We start from the raw sequence: 21,758 nt of genomic DNA, 5'->3' as shown, positions 1-21,758 counted from the left end.
CTGCTCCCTAGGCTCTGGGGCTCATGTCCCACAGGTCTGAGCCCAGCTCCCAGGCGGGGTCATCTGAGGCACTCTGGGAATGGCCAGGGGGCTCCTCTTGGTGTTCCCTCTACCTTGAGACACTGAGATTCTACCATCACTCTCTGCAGAGATTCACTTTCAATCTCACTCTTTGGGGAGAAGGTACTGCTGATCCCTGAAGTAACGCAGTACCTCTGAGGTCACTCATGAGGCAATGAGTCATTGACCACAAGGGGTAGACAGGAGCCAGGACTGGTCTCAAGCTCTCTGTCTCTGCTCAGGGCTGCAAGGCACTCAGGAAGGGGCTCAGAATCACCTGGAGATGGATCCTTAGTGATGGGCAATGACTTCTTTAAATGCTCTCAATCTCCCTTCCCTAGGCAGGTCCAGAGTGACTGATGGCAGGGGAAGAAACAAAGAAATGCAGGGCAGTGTGGGGTGGGACTGGCTCCAGGTGGCCATGGGGGTAGGAAAAAGGGGGGCACAGTGAGCAGAGCCCTGGGAATGCAAATAGCAGGGAGGAGGGTTGGAAGGAAGCTCAAATGTCCTTGCATGATGGGGAAACTGAGGCAGGGAGTTCCCTAAGGTCCCATGGGAAGTTAGCAGTGGAGGCGGGAAGGGGGTTATGGGCTGTGGCACCAAGTGTCCCCTTTCTCACCTAGAAGAGGTGTTTCTCATCGGCAGGAGGAGGTGTGTGAACCCCCAGATAGCCAAGCACCCCCGCCTGCTGTGGGAGGGAAGTCGTTTTCAAGGAACTGGCAGGCAGGGTCAGACAGGAGTTTGGCCATCTTTGGAGAGAGAGAAAAAGAGACAGGGAGAGAGAGGGGAAGGAGAAGACAGGAGGGAGGAGAGAGAGAAGAGGAGATTCAGGACAGAGCAGAGGGCGGCAGGCCTGGATGGGTCCTCACCGAGCCCTTGGAGCAATGGTCCGTCTCCCCACTGTTGAAGAGGGCCAAGTCTTTGATGAAGACGGCGGCGGCCCTCAGGATGAAGGATATGAAGAGGTGCATATGGATGTAGTTCCGTGTGCAGTGGAGCTTCCTGTGGGAGGCGGCCAGATCTGGGAGGCCGAAGAAGGCCTCAGACCCCCACCCCATCCAACACATCCAGAGCTCTGAGAGAGGGGAGGACTCGAAGCCTCTGAATGCGGACCCTGCCCTCAAGGGGGACCCTGTCCCCCGGCATCCTATTCACATGTGCAGCCTGGCTTGCCGTACCTCCTTCCAGGGCACAGGCCTCTGGTGACCTATCCCCCAGTGACTGGCACCCTGTGAGGGATGAGGCTGACATAGGGGAACACTTTGAGTGGCCTGCTGTCTCGAGGGGAGGCTGGCCTGGAAGGGGAGCAGGGGCAGGACTGAATAGGGGCTGACCATGGAGCGAGGAACAGCATGCCTGGGTGAGGAGTGACCTGGTCGGTCTGCTCTGAGGCCTGTGGCTTGGGCTGGTCCTCACCTGAACAGGCTCAGGATGGCCGTGGCGACCAGGAGAGTGGCGAGGGACAGGCTGTAGCCGATGGTGTAGCCGGTCTTCACAGAACTGTAGAACATTGTCTGCTGCTGCTAGAGGGAGTGGGGTGAGGATCTTGGGTGGGGTGAGGGGCGCTCACCTAGGGGCGGGGTGCCCTATGCATCCTGCCTCCCTCCCCTGCCCTGGCAGACCAGGAGGCTGAGGCCTGGGGCTCCCAGCCCCCAGACCCCCTGACTCCCTGGTTTCCACAGACGAGTCAGGGCTGCTTCCCAGGGTGGGGCTGGGGGTTGATCTCAACTCTTCTCTGCTCCTTCACGGAGAAATGTCAGTGAAGGAGCAAAAATGCCACACGTTCCACTGGCCCATCCATTCACTTTTCAGTCATGTATCCAGCAGACCTTCTGGGCCAACTCTGGGCTTGGTATCCTTGGGCATAAGACTGCTCACCCTTCAGACCCTCACACGAAGCCCTCCCTCCTCACTGAAGACAATGGTAAAGAAGACACTGTTGTTGTTTAGTCGCTAAGTCTTGTCTGACTCTTTGTGACCCCATGGACTATAGCCCTCCAGGCTCCTCTGTCCATGGGATTTCCCAGGCAAGAGTACTGGAGTGGGTTGCCATTTCCTCCTCTAGGGTATCCTCCCGACCCAGGGATCGAACCCAAGTCTCCTGCATTGACAGGCAGATTCTTTACCACTGAGCCTCCAGGGAAGCCCAAAGAAGACACTAGGGGTGGGTAGTGTCACAAATTTGTGATTTGTCAGGGCTGGGGTTAGCAGGAGGAGGGCATTCTGGCCTTTCTGGGGAGGTGGGACAAAGTTGGATGCTGAGGGCTTCCTGCTGCCCACTCCCCATGGATGCACACACAAAGCCAAGGTCACTGGGCAGCCCTTCCTTCCTCCCCACCTCCCACTCCCTGCTGGAATAGAGGCCAGTGGTTAGATAGGATTTAGTGGATTTAGATCCTGCCTGAGGATCTGGTGGGCTTTGAAGGCCTCTGAGAAAATTGCTGCCCTCTTGGGAGCAGTAAAAGTCCCTATCTGTGAAGAGCATCGGGAGTGGGACAGAAGTCATCACAGACAGCCAGACTGTGTTCACACATCAAAGCTGTGAGGGGCTCCTAGCTCGGGACTCCAGTCATATTCCAGCCTCCCCATCAGTATCTCTCCCTGGCTTCTGGCTCCACATCCTTAGAGAGACCACTGACGGTCTGCTCCAGGGCAGCTCCCGCCCTGGGACTGAGGACAATGGCCCTGGCCCTGTCTCTGACTGGCTGCTGGTTATCTGAGGCCATTCCTTGCAGGACCCGCACCTCGGTTTCCCTTCTGCATGAGATGGGGGAGGGGTCCTGTCTGCCCTGCCATGCTCAGGGCTGGAGCAATGTTCCTGTGAGGGGGTGGGGTGGGCGGACTCAGGGTGATGCTTCAGCTTTGCTGCTATGTGTCATCCTCCTGGACCCTTCAGGGGTCCCAGGGGATGAGCCCCTGGGAATGTGCGCCTGGAGAGGGAGGAGGCTTGGGGAGGGCAGATGCCAGGAGTCCTGGCTCCTACACAGAGGGCAACCATGCCCCTTGGTGGGAGAGAGTGGAAGGAGCCAGCAGACCCAGGCACTCGTGTGTGTGTATGTGTGCGTGCGTGTGGTGCATGGAGGCCCACCTCATCCAAACTCGATGAATTGTCATCCAAGCCACAGGCAACGGGGTAGGGGCCAGGTTCCAGGGGCGTCCAGCCCGCTTCGGTGCAGCTGCGGCTCACGTTGCGGCCTGGGTGGAGGGTGGGGTGGAGAGGAAAGAGGTTGAGGTGGGAGCTGGCAGATTGGAGGAGTAGGCATGGAGGCTGTCTATCTGTGGGCTCAGCCCTACTCCTACCACCCACTGCAGCATCAGGTTCCAGCTGTTCTGACGTAGATGTCCAGGACACCATGGGGCAGCCTGGGGCAGGGAGAAGCCCTCCAGGGCCGCCAGTGGACCCTCCCACACAGATGACAGGGCAGACATTCCTGCCCCTTGCTGTGTATAAACCTGACCTCAGTGCGATTTAAACCCTGATCACAGGCAGCCTGGATCCTTGGCACAGACTGATCCCTGACCCTTGGCATGAGCTGAATGCTGACTCCTGTCACAGGGTCATGGATGCTACTGTGTCATTTGGTTTCTTGGTCCCGTGTGTACAGACAGCAGCCTTCTGGCTGGGGTAAGGGGCCCAGACCTGCCCAGTTCTCCTGGGTCAGTCTGCCTGGGCCTATGGGTCTGGGTTTCCTCCCACACCCTGGGGCCAGGGGTTCAGATGTGCTGCTGGAGAGGGACCAGAGTAAGGCAGGAGGTGGGTAAGAGTTGGAGGACATCTTATAAAGGCACAGATGTGAAGTCCTGACACATGGAGAAGTGGGAGTTCCTGGCAGGAGCACCTGCCCAGGCAATGGCAAGCATGAGAAGAATTGAGCCACACAGGATTGCAGAACCTCGGGGCTGAACCGCTGAGGCTGGGTTTCCGGGGCAGTGTACTGTCCTCTGTCCCTGGAGGCCCAGGGCTGCAGCCAAGGGACAGGACCATTAATGGGCCATGTGAGGTGAGGGGTACCCCTTAGGGTCCCCCTCTTCAGGGCAGGGAGGGGCTGGATAGGAAATGGGCGAGACAAAGAGGAGCCCCCTTGCTTCTATCCCAGGACTGCTTACAGAGACACCGAGTCCAGGAGACAGCCTGCCTGCCAGGCTTGTTGTTCGCTTGTTGTTCGGGAGGGAGGGAGAAGGAGGAGGGAGATGAGGAGGAGGAGGGAAAAAGGAGAGGGAGAGAGGATGAGAGGAGAGAGAACAGGTAGAAGGAAGAGGTAAGAAGTTGAGAAAGAAGGTGGGAGGAGAAAAGACTAGGGAAAGAGATGAAGCGAGGTGATGAGGAGGAACTGAGAAAGAAGATGGCTCCTGACATCCTTGCCTTCTAGCTGCTTTCTCACCTGAACCACCACCGTCAGCGCCACCATCAACATCATCGCCATCACCATCACCACCACGGACGTTTTGAGAACTTTCCCCAGGTATACTGGATAGAGCACTTCGGGCACATTATCTTTTTGGAGCCCCTCAATTATCACAGTTGGGGAGCCAAGCTCCAAGAGGCTGGTCACTTTTCCAAAACCACATAGGAGATACAAGGTAGAGCAGGTGCGGTCCCCACAGTCTTCCCAGGTAACTTTGACCCTCATCTGCACTGACGTGACTGAGGACTTAGTTCAGGTGTCCAGGTGCAGAGCTGTAGGAGGCGGGAGGCGTCAAGCTAGCCTGAGCTTGGGGAGGGTCACTGCGCATGTCTAATATTTTGAAACTTTGCCGTGTGCTCAGAGCATCCCAGGTAACTCCCTATTCACTATTTCTGTGAATCCTTCTGGCTGCCATTTGAAGGAGGTGCTTGTCACCCCATTTTCTGGATAGGGAACTGAGGGATGGCTGGGGTGGGGGGATCTCCAGGAAGGAGCAGTCGGCTGGGTCTCTTTCCACTGTGAGGTTCCTTCCTGCCACTGTGGCAGGAAGGACTTTGCAGAGGAAGCGGCGCTGGGCTAGGCCAGTTTCCTGGGTTACACTTTTTTCATCTAGTTGCCCAGGAAAACACACCCTCTTTCCCCTACAGATTCAGCCCCTAACCCAGTCTCCTATTCCCCACCATCATTTTCAGAGGTCACCAAGGATAGCTGTGCGGGTTGCTCACTGCACAAGGGCATCTGGCTGATGGACACCGAGGGGTAAAGTGTACTTCCTATTCAGCTTGTCACATGGTGGGTTCAGTGAGCAGTTAACTGACTCCACCTAAGGAAGATCTGCCTTCTCTCATCAGCCCGAGGGCTTGGTGGGGGCCCCAGTGAGGCTGGCGGCCTCCGTGTTAGCCAGATGGTGGGCTGGAGTTCCGGTTCTCAAGTGAAGGAGTTGCCTTCTCAATTCCAGCAGGGACAGAAGGAGGAGCCTCAGGAGGGATGCAATTAGCATAGTGTCAGAGTGGAATGCAATTAGCGGGTGCTTCCAGGGATCCGAAGAAAGGCTGGTTGCCAGGCTCTGCTGAAGGGAGCATGATGAGAGCTGCCCCAGGGAGCTCAGCTCCTACCTGCCCAGGTGCTGGGTCCCCCTGGAAGAGGGTTGGGCTAGCAGGGTGCTGGCCTGGACTGTGACATGCCTGTGGCTGAGGCATGTCACGGAGGCCACCCTGAAGGACAGCACCCAGATCTTCTTGACCGCTGAGCACGCATCCCTGAGCACTGGGGAACAAAACATGACTGCCTCACAGAGACGATTTGATCCCCCTCCCATTCTCACTTTACAAATAGGGAAATAGGCCCAGAGGGGGAAAGGTCACCTGGAGAGAGAGACTTTTTGCTCATCCTCTCAATTCTTATCTAGGTCCTGTCCATCACCACCCCTTCTCACCCCAGCCCTGCTCCTCCTTCTGTCCTCCCCCAGCTCATCAAACACACACCTGAGCGGGGCACGCTGGATCTCTCCCTCCCTCTTCCCCCACCTTCCTGCTTCCCTCCCCTGACTTGCTGTCCACCCAAGTCCAAACCATCAGCATCTCTCCTCTGCCCTGGGGTTGTACTCCCAGAATCCTCTCTTCTCACAGAAAGCAGTTATCAGTTAAAAATCCCCAACTGGACTGTGTCCGTCACCTGCACAACCTCCGTCATGGCTTCTGAGTGAACACAGGGAGAGCCCACGCCCTGTCAGCCCTCCAGGCCTCGGCCTGCCTGGGCCCTGTTCCTTCCTCCCTCCCCCGAGCTCACGTGGCCTCCACTGAGTTTCCTCAGGGCTCATATCACGGGCTGTGGATCCTCTCAGCGGCTCCCCGGCCAGGATCTTTGAGACTCTTTCCCAGCCCAGGTCTTCAGACAGTAGTCCCAGTATCACCTCCTTGTAGAGGCCGCCAGGACAGCTGCCTTAGGTTGCTTCTGCCTCTTCTCTCTCCCAGCACTGCTTACTACTTACAATATTTGCATGTGCTTTCTTGCTAAATGTCTCTCCAACTAGAACATGAGCTCCCTGAACACAGAGCATTTTATCCTTCTGACCCATGTTGCGTTTGTCCAGCCCAGTGCCGGTCAAGCCAGTAGGTGTTTAACAAACATTCTCTGAATGAAAGCATGACTGACTATGTGCCCTAAGCCCCTTTAATTATTCAGTAGCAAGACGGCCCATTTCCTGAAGAGGTTCCCCCCTTTTCTTTTCTGCCATATATGTGCACATTCACTTAAGCAGGACCTGACAATTTGTGCAAGAAAGGCCAGTTTCGCAGAGTCTGGAAGATCATTGCCTCCAGGTAGTGAAAGAATGAACCAAGACCAGCCCCCCAAAATGGGAACATGGGAGTCATAACTGTCAATCAGTTATCAATCGCTGAACAAATATTTAGTGAGCCCTTCCCACATGCTTATCTTTCTGGGAAGAGCTAATCAGATCCCATGAGCCCTTCAGAGAGCTAATAATGCAGCCTCTTCCAGGAAGGCCCCCCACACCCCTAATTGTTCTAGCCCCTTGAGCACCTCCTTTGCCTTCTCACTTCCTTGAGAGGTGATTCCTCACTCCAGCCACCTCTACTCCTGCCACCCAACTCCCGCCCTTCAAACCGAGGTTCTTACCTTGAATGGGGGAGAAGAGCTTAAAGATGAGGGGACAGGCCAAGACAACCACCTGACCCCTAGGGGTGGCTGGCCAGCAGGTGAGGTTGTCCCACATCTTGCCACAGCCTGTGGGGTGAAGGCAGAGGACACACGGGTCAGCGTAGTCACCAGGGGCCTCCAGCCTTGGTCCTGAGCCCACAGGCACCCACTCTTTTCCTCCTTGTCTAGGCTCCCACCTTGAGGAGCCTCCAGTCTGAGAGGGGAGACAGGGAGGGAGGAGAAGGAGGCATAACTACAGGTCCACGGTTTTTGGTGAGAGACAGAGCTCCCCTTGTGTGTTTCGAACAGTGGAGGGGGTTTGTTTGTAGCAGAGCTTGTGAGGAGGGGCTTCCCCAGCATTCGACGCACAGGCGACAGGGATGCCAGGCCGGCATTTTGCGCGGTCCTGCACAACGGTGAGTTGTGTAGTGTCTGGGACTCTCAAATGAGTTGCTGGGCGTTTGCACAGACGAAAACCTTTTGTAATGACCAGAGGCTAGACTCTTACTCCATTTTACAGATAAACACAAGGCACTTATTGTATGGGTTTGACAGTACAAGTTTTCCAGGAAAGAAGCAGCCAAGTAAAGGGAGAGAAGGCTGGGCTTTGCTGTGCTCTGAACTTTACTAAGAGTTGTTCAATGTTTTGGAAAATCACGTTACTTATGGCAATGCTGCCCATAAACCTGGGTCCGTGATGCAACCAGCGTATATATCAATCTACATTTAAAGCTCTCACATTCCCAGAATTTATATTTATAGGTACAACCTTTAGACTCTGTCTTCTTATCTTTTGGTGTGATTGTGCTGGAATGTGTACACAGTATTTTATTATATATGTCTTTATTCTATTTTTGTTTTACGTTATAATTAGGACATCATTAAAAAAAAGGTGTATGTCCTAAGTTTCATTTTAGAATAGTAAAGGAAGCATTAGAAAATATTTGTTATAAAAAGGAGCTGTTGGGTATGATAGGGTGATGAATATACTGGGGTTTATCTAGTTCTTGAGGAGTCTTTATAAAACAACACCAAATTACCATATGGACTGTAGCCCACCAGGCTCCTCTATCCATGGGATTCTCCAGGCAAGAATACCGGAGTGGATAGCCCTTCCCTTCTCCAAGGGATCTTCCTGACTCAGGGATCGAATGCCAGGGCTCCTGCATTGCAAGTGTGTTACTTACCATCTGAGCCACCAGAGAAGCCCACCATAAAACAACACAAATGCCTCCAATCCAATAAAATTGTGAACTGTGACAGAGGCTGGTGATTAGGGAGTGAATTCGGATAAAGCCCTGTATCACAGGCTGTGTTCTCCACTGCGCACCTGTTCACCTTGGCTGGTGAAGCCTGCACAGTGGGGTCTCTAGGGGTCCGCTTGAATAGGCAGATGCCAGTGCTGTGGTCTTGCCTGTTCAGGGTCTGAGTGCCCCTGAGGAACAAGGACTCCTCTGGATGCCCTCCCCCGAGGGAGGTTTAATTGTCTCTTTGCAACACTGCCAGTCCCATAGATTTACTCAGGAAACCCAACCCCTGAGCCAAAGTCAACGCCAGCTGGGCCAAACCCAGCCCAGCCCAGGTCCGAAGGTTCACGAGTTCCCAAGAACAGGGCCTGGGAAGAGGAGGCGGAAGGACATCCCCATTCGGGGAAGAGCCTTGAGGCTCTGGATACAAAGGTGGGCCAGCAGTGGGGAGAGTAGGGGTGCCTTCTGGGGCTGCAGGAGCCAGGGGGCACCTGCAGCTGAAGGCTGAGAACACCTGGATCTCCGGGGCCTGGTCAGAGAGCACAGGCTCCCTGCTTCAGGGACCCCATCCACTACCACCCATCCTATCCTGAGTCTTTTGTGGCCTCACTAGGGCTCCCGTCTCTCTTCCATCCCTGTGCCCACATCTCTGGAGGCCATGTGGCTGCCAGTCAAATCTTGCTAGATCCTGTTAATGGTATCATCAGCAAACACTTATGCAGCCTTTATATGTGGGAGACATTGTTCTACCCTCTTTACGCTAAGAACTCATTTAACCCTCCCATTTTACAGACAAACAACTGAGGGACAGAGCCATTACACAACTAGCTCCAGGTCTCCAGCAAACTGCTTGCCCTCTGCCTGGTCCGGAGGACTCAAGACCCTTTCTCTGGGAATTCTGCTTGGCTGGTCTATGGATAGCCCTAACAATGCTAGGCATGCCCTGGTTTGCAGGCCTGCTATTGTGTCTGGGTTCTTGCCAGGCTTCAGGCTCTCTAGATTTCCAGTGGCCACCCGGATCAGGAATGGATTCAGAACTGGGTGTCCTGAGCTCAACTTCACCGGAAGTGGCACAGAGAGGAGGGAGCCTGGGCTCTGTGCCCCCGGGGCGGCCACACTTGGCCTCAAGGAATCTCAGTACCACCAGGGCTGGGCTGTGAACTGCTGGGGCACAGGCTGGCGGGTGGGGTGGGGCTGGGGGAAGCCAAGGAAGAGGGGCCGGTACCTGGTCAGGGAGGCTTCCTGCAGGAGAGAGCAGGGTCAGGAAGCTGAGAGGGGGTGACAGCCAAGAAAATGCAGGGCATCTGGGGCTCCTGTGGTTGTGAGCTGGGCCCGGGAGTATTCTCTGTGTGTCTGCCCCAGGGAGGCCACACAGGTCCCACCGCACATGTCACCAGGCCCACAGAGACCCAGGGCCCAGGCTGGCTATGCGTGCCCACAGTGGGGCTGCAACCTCAATGGGAAAGAAAGCTCAGCCTGGGTGGGGGATGGCGAGGCAGGGTGGGAGCCTCTGCTGTGTCATTCTACAGATGTGTGTGCACAGACACACGCTGACAAGCATTCCCTGGCACATAGAATCACAGACACACATGTAAACATGCATCCAGGTATGCTTACTTGAACATGGAAGAACCAGACATAAGCAAACACAGGCACAGAGAGACACACACAACTCACGGACACACATGTATAGACACAACTGAGCATACCACAGACATTCACACACACACACCACACACCAGGCAGACATATCCAGGCAGGTCGAGGCTTACACAGACATATGCCTCCAACATACAAAGACACTCAGAGTCAGACACAGGCTCCAGAGGCACAGATGCAGCCCTAGACAGACATGGGCCAGGAGTGCACAGCCAGATGTGCACGAACACGCAGAGTCCTGCACAAGATCATGGGGCAGACTCACCGCCCACAGACCCTTCATGGCCTCCTCTGCATCTCAGGCCGACTGCCTGGTGACAGAGTGTTGGCTTCCTACAGGCACCCTGCGCCAGCAATGACCTCATTGGGATCACAAGGGTGGCCCACCCTCGGGGCCTGGGAGGTGCTCTAGTGGGGCCTAGAGTCTGGTGTCTGGGCCTCTCCGGGCTGCCCATGATCCTGGATCTCACTGTTGAGACTTTCCAAAGCTGTGTGCAGCCTGGTCTTGACTTCCTGCCCCACAGGCAGGGGCAGGGGGGCGTACAAACTGTAGGCAGGTCTGGCTGACCCTCCCCCGGGCCATAGTTTCAGGGCCCTGGGAGACAGAGGGCCATCCTTCCTTGAGAGCTGGGAGAGGCAAAGACCGTCTGTGATGCTGCACACACTCAGTGCTGTAGGAGGTGGGAATCAGAGCCCAGGAGGAGGGACTTAGGCTGGGGTTCATGACTGTCAGCCTCAGTGAGATGGGAGGACGGGGGAGCCAGGAAGAACAAATGATCCCTGCTCTTGAGCCAGGCTGCTCTGTAGCTGTAACCCCAGCTTCAGGGAGGTGACCTCTGGGAGAGAGACCCGGAGCTGGCCCAGGCACCCCACTGCTTCAGCCCTTCCCCCTCCCAGAGAGGCATGAACTCTACACCCACTCCCCACCCGCCACAGGCAGTCGGCCTTGGCACCTTCTGACTTCCCAGACTCTCTGCTTCTCCACATCCTGCCCGCCCTTGTGAGTCTGGCTCCAGCAACAGCTCTTAAAGGAAGCCCTCTATTTCCTTCCATTCTTACCCCACGGTTGCTGAGCCAAACGTGGGGAGCACAAGATTGGGGAGTGAAGACCAGAGGGTGATACCAGGTGATCTGATGGCCCTGTCGCTAGGCAGCCTCGACCTGAGGGTGGAGCAGGGCTCACGATGAGAGGGAGGTGGGCTACGTGAAGGGAGAAGGGTTCTCTCTTGCCACCAGGGGCCTCACCTGCTGTTTCATTCTCCAGCTGCACCTCCTCCAGGCACTGTTCGTGCTGTACCGCGATCATCCGCAGATAGTCACACTCTTCCTGCTGCAGCCCCACCGCCCAGCCGCCCTGGGGGAGCGAGACAGGGAGGGGGACCCGTCAGCCTCATTCATCCACAGCCTACCTGTCCGTCCGGGAGCTCCAGGAGCATGGGGCTAAGCAAGGCCCAGTCACCGGACTAACCCAAGTTCCAGACTGAACCCAGGCCCCAGTCTGAACTCAGCCTTAGACTGAAGTCTGAGCTTGACCTAGATCTGACCCCAAACTCTTATCCAGTGTCCCCCGCAAAGCCCTCTGCTGTGAGGGCCCTGTCGTGGCCTCCTGCTGGCTCCAGCAGTACTGTGGCTGTAACAACACCATCTCTGTGGGTGGCACAACTCTGGACAGAGGTCAGAGGGCCTCTCCTTGGAGCCCAGAGCTGGCCCACTGGACCTCCAGTTTAGGCTGGGAGCCCCGGGTCCCTGTTTCAGTCTCTGTGGATGAGTGGGGCCCAGCAGGTAATACCTTGTTCTGAGCTGGACCCTGTCTTCTGGTTCTCGGAGCCAGGCCTGGGAGGAGTCCAGGAGTCTGGCTCCATCTTTCATCCTCTGTCCCCATTCCTGGAGCCTGTGCTTCTTCCCCTGGGTCACCAGTATGGGAAGGGAATGGTGGTCCTCCTTGACCAGACCCTCCACCCTGCTTCTTAGCTTCTGAATAATTCAAGCTCTAGCAGATCTAGTGAGGGTGAGGGAAGTCTCAAGAAGTAAGAGAGGCCCCTCTAGAATGGCTCATGATCCAACCAGGCCTCCTCTCGCAGAGGTCACCAAGAAGCCCAGGCTTTTCCTCTCCCTCTGCTGTGCCCTGGCCAGGGATTAAGGGTAAAGTCAAACCTGTGTGCCAGGGAGATATTGGCATTGGGGCAGACATGTGAGTAGGGATGACAGCTGCCCAAGAATAGCCGGAAAAAACAGGTCTTGGGAGTCAGGTCTTGTGGAGAAAGGTGTGGTAAAGGCCTCAGTAAAGGAACCACTGGGCTGGTGGCAGTTTCAGCCAGTCTCTTTGGCATTAGGGAAGTGGCTGCCACCCCACTTCCTCATCTCTGCCCAGGGAGAAGAATGCCACAGTCCCCAACATGGCTGTGGGGAGAGTCCCGCAAGATTGTCCAGAATCAGAATTTCTTAGTGTCTCTTCCAGCTTGTCCCCCTCACCCTGGAACAAGGTCTTGGCCCTCAATTTCCCTATGGACCAAATGGACTTCAGGCCCCGCCCCTGATGACTCTAAGGCTTCTTGCAGTAGGGTTTTGGGGAGAGCACAAGTGTTTTGGGGGTTCCCCTTATTTCCTTCTTTTAAGGAGATCCCTGTCTGGCCCCTAGGCACCAAGGGTGTGACTTTAACTGTTGCTCTAGACAAGTCAGTCCCACTGTAAGCACGTGACTCCAAAGAGGGACCACAATCTTAAATCGCATACCTTTTCTTTTAAACAGTTATATGAACAACTGTATCATGCTCCATAATAGATCTGTGTTACTTTCCATATGTTAGCTTTTAAATGACATATGTGCTTAGTCGCTCAGTTGTGTCCGACTCTTTGTGACCCCATGGACTGTAGCCTGCCAGGCTCCTCTGTCCATGGGGATTTTCCAGGCAAATATACTGGAGTGAGTTGCCATGCCCTCCTCTAAGGGATCTTCCCATCCAAAGGATGAAACTCGGGTCTCCTGCATAGCATGTGGATTCTTCACCACCTATGCCACAAGGGAAGCCCAGGAATACTGGAGTGGCTAGCCTATCCCTTCTCCAGGGGATCTTTCTGAACCAGGAATTGAACCAAGGTCTCCTGCATTGCAGGCGGATTCTTTACCAGCTGAGCTACCAGAGAAGTCCTTTAAATGACTTACCAGCTAATATTTTTACCCTAACTGACCGGTAGAGTTAACAGTCTGAGATGGAACCCACGTTCTCTGTGTGGCTTTCATGCTAATGGCTCATGGGTGAGTGAGGTCTGGGTGCTGGGTCACATGCTTCCCCTCTTTCCCCAAAGTGTCGAAGATTCTCATGGAGCTTTGTCTTAAGGGATTTGTGTTTGGTTCATCCTGCTGGGGCATAGGAACAAGGGTGGCCAGAAGGATCCCGAAGGTGGACTCTGGAAGAGGAATCTGGGGTTTAGCCAGCCCAGCTTGTGTCCCACCATTGGTCTTTCTTGCTTTGTTGGAGCACACTTCTCCCAAGGGTACCTTCCAAGCTTGTTGTCCTCAGTCACAGGGTGTGTTCTGCCTTTTGGTGCTTCCCCAGCCTAGCCTGCCTCTTCTGCCCATTTTCAGCTCCCATCACCCCCTCAACCAATTTTAGTTAAACCCAATGGCTCAGCAAGTAAAGAATCTGCCTGCAAAGCAGGAGGCGCAGGAGATGCGGGTTCAACTCCAGGGTTTGGAAGATCCCCTGGAGAAGGGCATGGTAACCCACTCCAGTATTCTTGCCAGGAAAATCTCATGGACAGAGGAGCCTGGCAGGCTAAGGTCCGCGGGGTTGCAAAGAGTCAGACATGACTGAAGCAAATGAGCATGCACTCCTCCATGTGAAAGCAGGATGGATAGTAAGTAGTAGACATCAGAGTTACTGCCTTCTATCATTCTTTACAACTCCTCCGGTGGCATATCCTCATTCTGTCTGGGAAATCACATCTTTCCCCACTCCTAGTCCATAGGTTCTGATGAACCCTCTCTCAGGGGATCAACATGTAACCAGACTTAAGTCAGTTAGTGTTCCTGGCCATAGTGCCTGGCACATGGTCCAATTCACTCCTCAGAGCCAGGAAGCTCATTCCTGGGACCTCGGATTAAGCAATTAGGTAAGTGGATTTGTTCTTGCCCACTGGACTGGAAACCTCAGAGGATGCAGGGGCTAGAACTACTGCTCCCACCTGGTTGCCAAGTAGAACCCAGTGATGAAAGCTGCATGTTAAAGGCAGGAAAAAGAGATGGAGAAAAATGGGATCCTCTGGATATTGTCTGAGCCCTTGAATGCAGCCATGCCTGAAACCAACCCTGCTTCCAGCAACATGACCCAATACCTTTCTGTATGGCTGAAGCCAGTTGAGTTTTCTGTCCCTGTAACCAAGAGTCCAGACTTGTGCTCTGAGACTAGGACAAAGGATGCCCTCATTTGCTGAGCCTTCTTTAAAAAAAAAAAAAATTATTTGCTTAGTTGGTTGTACTGGATCTTAGTGCTGGCACACAGGATCTTCAGTTGCAGCATGTGAACTCTTAGTTGTGGCATGTGGGATCTAGTTCCCTGAGCAGGGATCAAACCCAGGCCCCCTCCATGGGGAATGGAGTCTTCCCTGGACCACTAGGGAAGTCCCTGCTGAGCCCTCATAAGCCTGGGCTATGGCCCTGCTGTTTGCCAGGACACATTTGTTTTCTAATCACTGAGGGCATCTCAGGGCTCCTGGCAGTTTCCGCTTGCTACTCTCTGAGGGTGCAGACTGCGGGGTTAACTTCTCTAGGCAACTCTGCTCCCCCAGAAGCACAGTAACAGAGTCTCTCCTGAGAGGCATGATGTAGAAGCAGGGCAGGAGCCCTTGGGGTCGCCTGGGATATCTCTGAGTAAAGTGGAGGTGGTCTAGAAGAGGAGTTCTGCTTTCACCACGGCCAAGTATTGGGCCCCATCTGGAGAATGGTAGAGGAAATAGAGACCCAAAGAGGGACCAGAGGTCAGTCAGCAATGCACATTTCCCAAAGGACCTAAGTCTCTGGCCACTGGTCTGGACAGCATCAATCCCTCTCTGTGGGCTTGCCTCGGGCCATCTGGTCAACCATTGCCCTTTGGAGGACAGGGCCAGGGCAGCTTCCTCTAGCCTTATCACTGAGGAATTCGGGCAGACTTTGAACTTCCTCTTCTATATATTTTCCTATTCTAAACATCCTCATTATCCTGCTGCACTCCAGACACACAAAATTAGAAAATTCCCAGCCGGATACAGCCAACTCTATGGCCCCAGGGAAGGGATATAGCTGGTGTGTGGGATTCACAGAGAATGGGCAGTAGTGGGCCTTTGAGGTTGTGTAAGAGTCTGATAATTAGAGGTGGAGTAAGGACATTCTAGTCAAGGCTATGGTTTTTCCAGTGGTCATGTATGGATGTGAGAGTTGGACTGTGAAGAAAGCTGAGTGCCGAAGAATTGATGCTTTTGAGCTGTGGGGTTGGAGAAGACTCTTGAGAGTCCCTTGGACTGCAAGGAGATCCAACCAGTCCATCCTGAAGGAGATCAGCCCTGGGATTTCTTTGGAAGGAATGATGCTAAAGCTGAAACTTCAGTACTTTGGCCACCTCATTCGAAGAGCTGACTCATTGGAAAAGACTCTGATGCTGGGAGGGATTGGGGGCAGGAGGAGAAGGGGATGACAGAGGATGAGATGGCTGGATGGCATCACTGACTCAATGGACGTGAGTCTGAGTGAACTCCGGGAGTTGGTGATAGACAGGGAGGCCTGGCGTGCTGCGATTCATGGGGTTGCAAAGAGTTGGACACGACTAAGCAACTGAACTGACTGAACTGAACTAAGGACATTCCAGAAAGTAGGAACAGTGTGCGCAGAAGCACAGAGGCAGGAAAACGCCTAACACAGTCACGTTTGCAAGAGGTTTGATGTGGCTTCAGTAAGGGGTGCTGGAAGCATCAGGAAACAAGTTTGGAGACGTGGACAGGGGCCAGGCCTCATCAGTCCCTGCTTGGACTAGTGCAGAAGCTTTCAGCCCCACCACCTGCAACCTGAGGGATCTTTGTAAACCGTGTGTCTTCATTCTCATTCTCCTGCATCAAATCTCTGATGGTCCTAGGAGTCAAAGCCCATACATCAAAATGGCACTCCAACCCTTCCAAACCCCACCACTGCCTACATCTCCTAACTTGTCTCCTGCCACTTCATGTGGAGAGGAGAAAGTGGGGCTCAAACGCAGTCCAACCTTGTTTAGTTGTTCAGTCGTGTCCGACTCTTTTGCGACCCCACGGACTGTAGCCCACCAGGCTCTTCTGTCCATGGAATTCTCTAGGCAAGAATACTGGAGTGAGTTGCCATTTCCTTCTCCAGGGGAATCTTTCTAGATTAGGAATCGAACCTGTGTCTCCTGCTTGGAAGGTGGAGTCTTTACCAGTGAGCCACCTGGGAAGCCCTCACTTTGCAGTTGGGTTAAGATGAGAGCTTCAGCCCAGTCTAGTTCCCCAATACCTTCTCTGTGACAGGCATACCTGAGCCCAGAAGAAGGGATTCAGGCAAGAATGAAGAAGTCCCTAGCATCTTTGCGGTTCTGATCCTGTGTCTCCTGCCATTTTGTTGGCTGCATGTGGGAGGTAACTGCCTGGGGATTTGCAGTATAGTCCTGAGTGTCTGGCTGGGGGTCTGGATTAGCCATGTTTTGTTAACTCCACCTGCTCAGGACGCCCCTTCCTGTCTATTCCCACAGTAAGGGGCTTGGGAGAGAGCTGCTTTCTCCTCCTAATGGGGCCCCCTGAGATCTGGGGTAAAGGCTGAGGTGGTGGGGCAAAGGGGGAAGATGCTGGGAGTTCTAGTTGTTAGGTGCTGGGGGCTTAGCAAGAGAGGGGTGAGCCCACCTCAGGTGTTGGGGGCCATACCCAACTCCCCTCAAGGGAAGCTTGAGACCACAGATACTGGCCTGGATGGGAAGCCCCTGCTTCACCCAGGGCCAGAGAACTATGGCAGAAGAAGCCAAGGGAGACAGAAGCAGGGTGGTGGGGGCACGTGAGTCCCTCTGAGGAGCAGCTAGTCTCTGAAAGCATCTAAAATGCAACAGGCTGGAATCGATGAAACAGGAGAAATTCCTGCCTGTAAGGTACCAAGCACTGGGGGCCACCGTGGATGATCTGTGTTTCCGAGGTTTGTCAAAGGAGGGCTCTCTCTCTCTTTTTTTTTTCCTGCTAGGGATAGTTGGAAAAAGCCATGGAAAGGGAGCAGAGAGAGCAGAGGCTCCCATTACCATGTTACATCCCACGATTTACTTAAGCCTCTCCCTACCACCACTGAAATAATGGAGCATCAAAGGGTCATGCGGGGAAACTGAGGACTCAGAGAGAAAACAGTGTGATCAAAGGTACATAAGACCGCAAACCAGTTTCCTGGATGTCCCCTTCATTTTGAACTGGTGAGGAGTTGCAGATCTTGTAGTCAAGGAAGAAGTGAGGGTGGAGAGGAGAGGAGGAGGAGGAGAAAAGAGTCGGGGCAGGCACAGGAAGGTGAGGTAAATCATGGGATCCAGAGGTCACAGAAAAGAGGAGAAATAGGCTCCCGCCTTTTCAGAGGGCACAAGAGGAAGTAGAGATGATTATCTTAGTGGGAAGAGAAACAAGGGAGTCTGCTGGGCTGACAGGAAGGTATCATAGGTTGATCTGGGTGGTGGCTACACAGGTGCACATGTGTGAGACAATTCCCTGAGCTATCACTTCTGATGTGTACATCTCATTAATTAAAACCTATCTCTAAAGTCCCAGGGCAGCGTGTGGCATGCCACAGCCACTTTGGAAGAAATAGTTACTCTTATAAGATGGCATAGCCTAGTTAAGTCCACGAGTTCTGGAAGCAGACTTTTGGCCACTTCCTGGCTGGGCGAACTTGAGCAAGTCACCTCAGTTCATCTGTAGAAGTGGCAACAATGACAGTACCACCTACATCAAGGTTGTGTTGAGAGTTACATGTAAATGACACAGGGGGATTGACAAGGGTTATCAGTTGTTGCCAAAGTCCCAGCCCAGCCCCACATGCCCAGACGCCAGCCTAGTTCCTGCATGATAGCCCTGCAGAATCCCAGGCAGCCTGAATGTCCTTCCCACTGACAAGTGGCAGCGGTGTCCACCAGAGGAGAGGTCTCAGGCCTGGTTCTCCTTTGCCCCCTATTGCTGTCTGATTTCTCTTACCCTCCCTGTATTTTCACGTTCTTTGGCCAATAGTCCAAAGCCTCCCGTCTCTGAAAATCCTGGGAAGGCTGGACATTCCTGATAGTCCAGTGCTTAAGACTCTGTGCTTCCAATGCAAGGGGCAAAGGTTTGACCCCTAGTCCAGAAACTAAGATCCCGCATGCCACATTTTTGGCAGCACAGCCAAAAAATAAATAAAAATCCTGGGGAAGGTTGAACTCTAGGGAGTAGGAGGATGGAGTGAGAACTTGTGCTGGGGAGTTGAGGGTAAGAAAAAGAGGGAGACATGGGGACACAAGCTTGGGTCTGGGGCAAGAAAGAACTTTCCGCAGTTCAAGGTGATACCAGGATAAGGGCTCTCATTATTAGAATGCAAAGGAGTTCAGCTTGGTGTTAAGCCTGGACCCATAAAAAGGCCCTTCTTGTGAGGTTTACTGAGGCCCACGAAGCCTTTCAGGTTTTTTTGCAGAGGATCACCACGAAGAGGGCCTTTACTACCTTTGTTACCATGAGGTCACTTTGCTAAGCAGGGGCAGTAGGGACTCAGGTTTCAATCCTCTGTCTTTTGAAAGTCATCCTGGGTACCACTGCAGAAATAACACTCAGTTTCAAACATGGTGTCTGTGGGTGATGTTGGTGTCTGCTCAACTGCAGAAAGCAGGGCACCAGAACCTGGAGCCATGAGTCCTTGACATGTTGGCTGGTGACCTCTTCCTCTCCCCTCTTCTTCTCCCCTCACCCCTCTTACCCTCCCCTGGGCAGGAAGAACTTGTTTTCAAGATGGCCGGAGGCACTTCCTGGGAGACACAGACCTTCACATCATGAACCACATGAGAAGGGGTGCAGATAAGATTGAGTCCTATCTGGTGAAATCTAGCCTGCTGCCCACCCACCTGCTCAAGGCCCCCCTGCTCTTCCCCTCACCCACCTGCCAGCTCACTATACAGTCCCATCATGGCACAGGCAGGAAAGTTCCTTGCAGTAAATGCAACACCCTTCTTCCCCCCTGATAATATCACCACACATCTTGTGATGCTTGATTAAATGCTACTGGGGGACATCAGCTACTGAATATCAGCTATTAAGGAATCCCTGTTAATTTTATTAGGAGTGATGATGGTATACAGGAAAATATCCTTGATTTTAGAGATGCATCTTAAAATAATTTGGTCTATGATATCTATAACGTATTTTCAAATACTTCAACCAAAAGAGCAAATGGTGCAAATATTAATGGTTAATAACTTTCAAATCTAGAAATTTGGAGTGGACAAACATTGGAAATTCCTATACTGCTGTTTTTGGTGACATCACTCCCGGAAATGGGAATTTCCATGTTCATTATACTACTTGCTCTACGTTTTTTTATATGCTTGAAAATGTTCACAATAAAAGTTTTAAAAAACCCATAATGTGGCAGAGAGATTAGATTGTATTTCTTTTTTTTTCTGAAATACATCTAAGGCATGTGAGAGAGCTTGTACACACTGCACATTTTCCTTGGCACAGTGAGAACAGCTCTGTGTTGGGGAGGTCAGACAGGAAAAGGAGGAGTCTAGGAGGTTGAGAAGATGGAGCAAGGAGGAAGGGATGAGGCTTTGTCTAGTCCCCAGACCCCATTCCTGCATCCACAGCCAGAGGGGCACAGTGAGGAGCCCCTGTAAGTGGCAGGCTCCTCAGGCTGGATTGCCATGAGGCTGCCACCATGCGGAAGGGCCCATCATCCAGTCCTCCCTAAGAGGACTTGTCACCTGCCTGGGCCTGGAACCTCATGCCCCATATTGTCTGGCCACTCAAGAGGACAAACCACCCCCTGTGCCTAGGACTCCTGCCTTCCCTGGAAACTCCTGGGCAAGTGGAACAAGAGAGAGCTGAAGAAGGGTCCACAAGGCTCCCAGACTGGGGATCCAGAGGAAGGAACAACCTGCCACACAGTTCACACAGCACTCTCATATCCTTCAACCACAGAAGTCCTGACTGGAAGGCCAAGCCCTTTTCATAGTCAGTTGTGAGGCTGGGGTGAGATGGGGTGGGATGGGGTGGGGTGAGGAAGACGTGGCTCCAGCCAAGGTGGAGCTGGCCTCTTTTCCCATTTCTCCTGCATGTTTGGCCAAGGGTTCTCACCCTCCTTTTTGTGATGAGGAAACAGAGGCCCTTCCACAGAGAGGAAACATGTTCTCCAGGTCAACTGGCCATGGAGTGTGCTGAGGACACAGCTCAGGCTACTCATCTTGGAAGCTCTAGAAATGTCTGGAAAGACGGATGTCAGGGCAGCATGGGACAGTGGAAACCTCAGATGGGAGCTCGATCTTCCAGCACAGCCCTGCCCACCCCCCACCCCTGGGAGCCTTGGGCAGGCCTACCTGACATGCTCACTTAAGGAGGAGACTTGACCCCTCTGTAGCTGTGTTTCCTAAACACCACAGGTGGCCGGCTAGGGGCCGGGATTGCTGGGTAGCCTGGAAGCTCCTGGAGCAGCTGGAAGCAGATGGCTGGGGCAGGAGGCCTATGGCAAGGTGAAGCTTTCAGGAGACGGCCATTAAGTCTCAGAGAGAAGTCAGAGGAACCAGGCCTCTCTGAATCCCTGGGCCAACCCAGCCTCTGGGCAGCGGGGTAGGGGGAGCTGAGGGCTTGCTCCTCCTTCTGGGGACAGGCCCATTGGTCCTGCCAATAGAGGCTGTCTCATAGTCTCAGGTGGAAGACTGGATCATTTGGCCAAACTCTTTAGGGACTGCCCTGCCTCCTCCAGGGAGCTTTCCCTGACTGCTCCTCTGAGCGACCATTACCCCAGTTCTGAAAGGCTGCAGCCCACATCTGGCTGGGCTGGTTCTCCTGGGTCACTGGCTCCACTCTCTGCTACCAGCTGGAGAATCTTCCCAGGGCAGGGCATGGGTCTGCCCCTTCTCTATGACACCTCCTGTCTCCGCCCTTGGGCTGGGCACTGGCCTGAGCAGTTCTGCTACCAATGAGGAGCTCCTGTGCCTACTCTCCAGGGGGTAGGGGCAATGGAAAGCTTGAAGGGTGGCCTTGGGGAAGACTTCCTCTTCTGAGACACTGGAGGTTTTCTTTCCTTTTTGGCTTCCCTGTTCAGAAATTTCCTCTTCTCAGGCTGAGGTCAGGGCTCCATAAACAGGAGTGATACGGCCTTGGGTCTTCAAACTGAACTTTGCAGCTGCCATTTTATGACTCTGATAACACACTACCCCCCTTCCCTGAGTCTGGCTGAAGCAGGATTGCCTGGTGTCTATTTGGTATGGGAGCAAGTGGTGGCTTGTGTGGAGAAGGGAGAAGTAGAGAGGGAAATAGGGGCCCCTCATTCCAGTCTGCTCTCATCGACTCCTGGGTGAGTCCCTTCTCCTCCCTCTGCGGGCCCAGCCCTGCACTGGGCTGTAGGGGACATGGGAGGGTGAGACACCTTAGGCCTTGATCCCATGGGATGGTCAAAAAGCCCCAGGCTAGGGTTAAAGAGTGAGGTCAGAGTGGGAAGGGCACAGTGGGTTGGAACAATCAGGGAAGGCTGTCTGGAGGAGGA

General features: G+C 53.7%; 1 protein-coding gene across 4 annotated transcripts in view; it reads right to left on the bottom strand.

The window, feature by feature from the left end:
* Positions 1-21,758, bottom strand: part of VIPR1 (vasoactive intestinal peptide receptor 1) — a 31,821-nt gene that overhangs the window by 8,215 nt on the left and 1,848 nt on the right. Inside the window, exons 2-6 of one of the 4 annotated variants that reach the window (XM_006051814.3) lie at positions 11,279-11,387; positions 7,107-7,214; positions 3,149-3,255; positions 1,477-1,583; positions 930-1,062 (exon numbers count right to left, since the gene is read on the bottom strand). In XM_006051814.3, coding sequence (XP_006051876.1) covers positions 930-1,062; positions 1,477-1,583; positions 3,149-3,255; positions 7,107-7,214; positions 11,279-11,387 — 564 coding nt within the window. Of the gene's footprint in view, positions 1-929; positions 1,063-1,476; positions 1,584-3,148; positions 3,256-7,106; positions 7,215-7,324; positions 7,695-11,278; positions 11,388-21,758 lie in introns of those variants that run through there. The other 3 variants (XM_006051815.3, XM_025273088.2, XM_006051817.3) reach the window with 3 other exon arrangements.

The sequence above is a fragment of the Bubalus bubalis genome, chromosome 21 (assembly GCF_019923935.1).
Source record: "Bubalus bubalis isolate 160015118507 breed Murrah chromosome 21, NDDB_SH_1, whole genome shotgun sequence".
Taxonomy (NCBI): Eukaryota; Metazoa; Chordata; class Mammalia; order Artiodactyla; family Bovidae; genus Bubalus; species Bubalus bubalis.
Note: the sequence above shows the minus strand (reverse complement) of the source record. Positions and strands in the feature narration are given on the sequence as shown.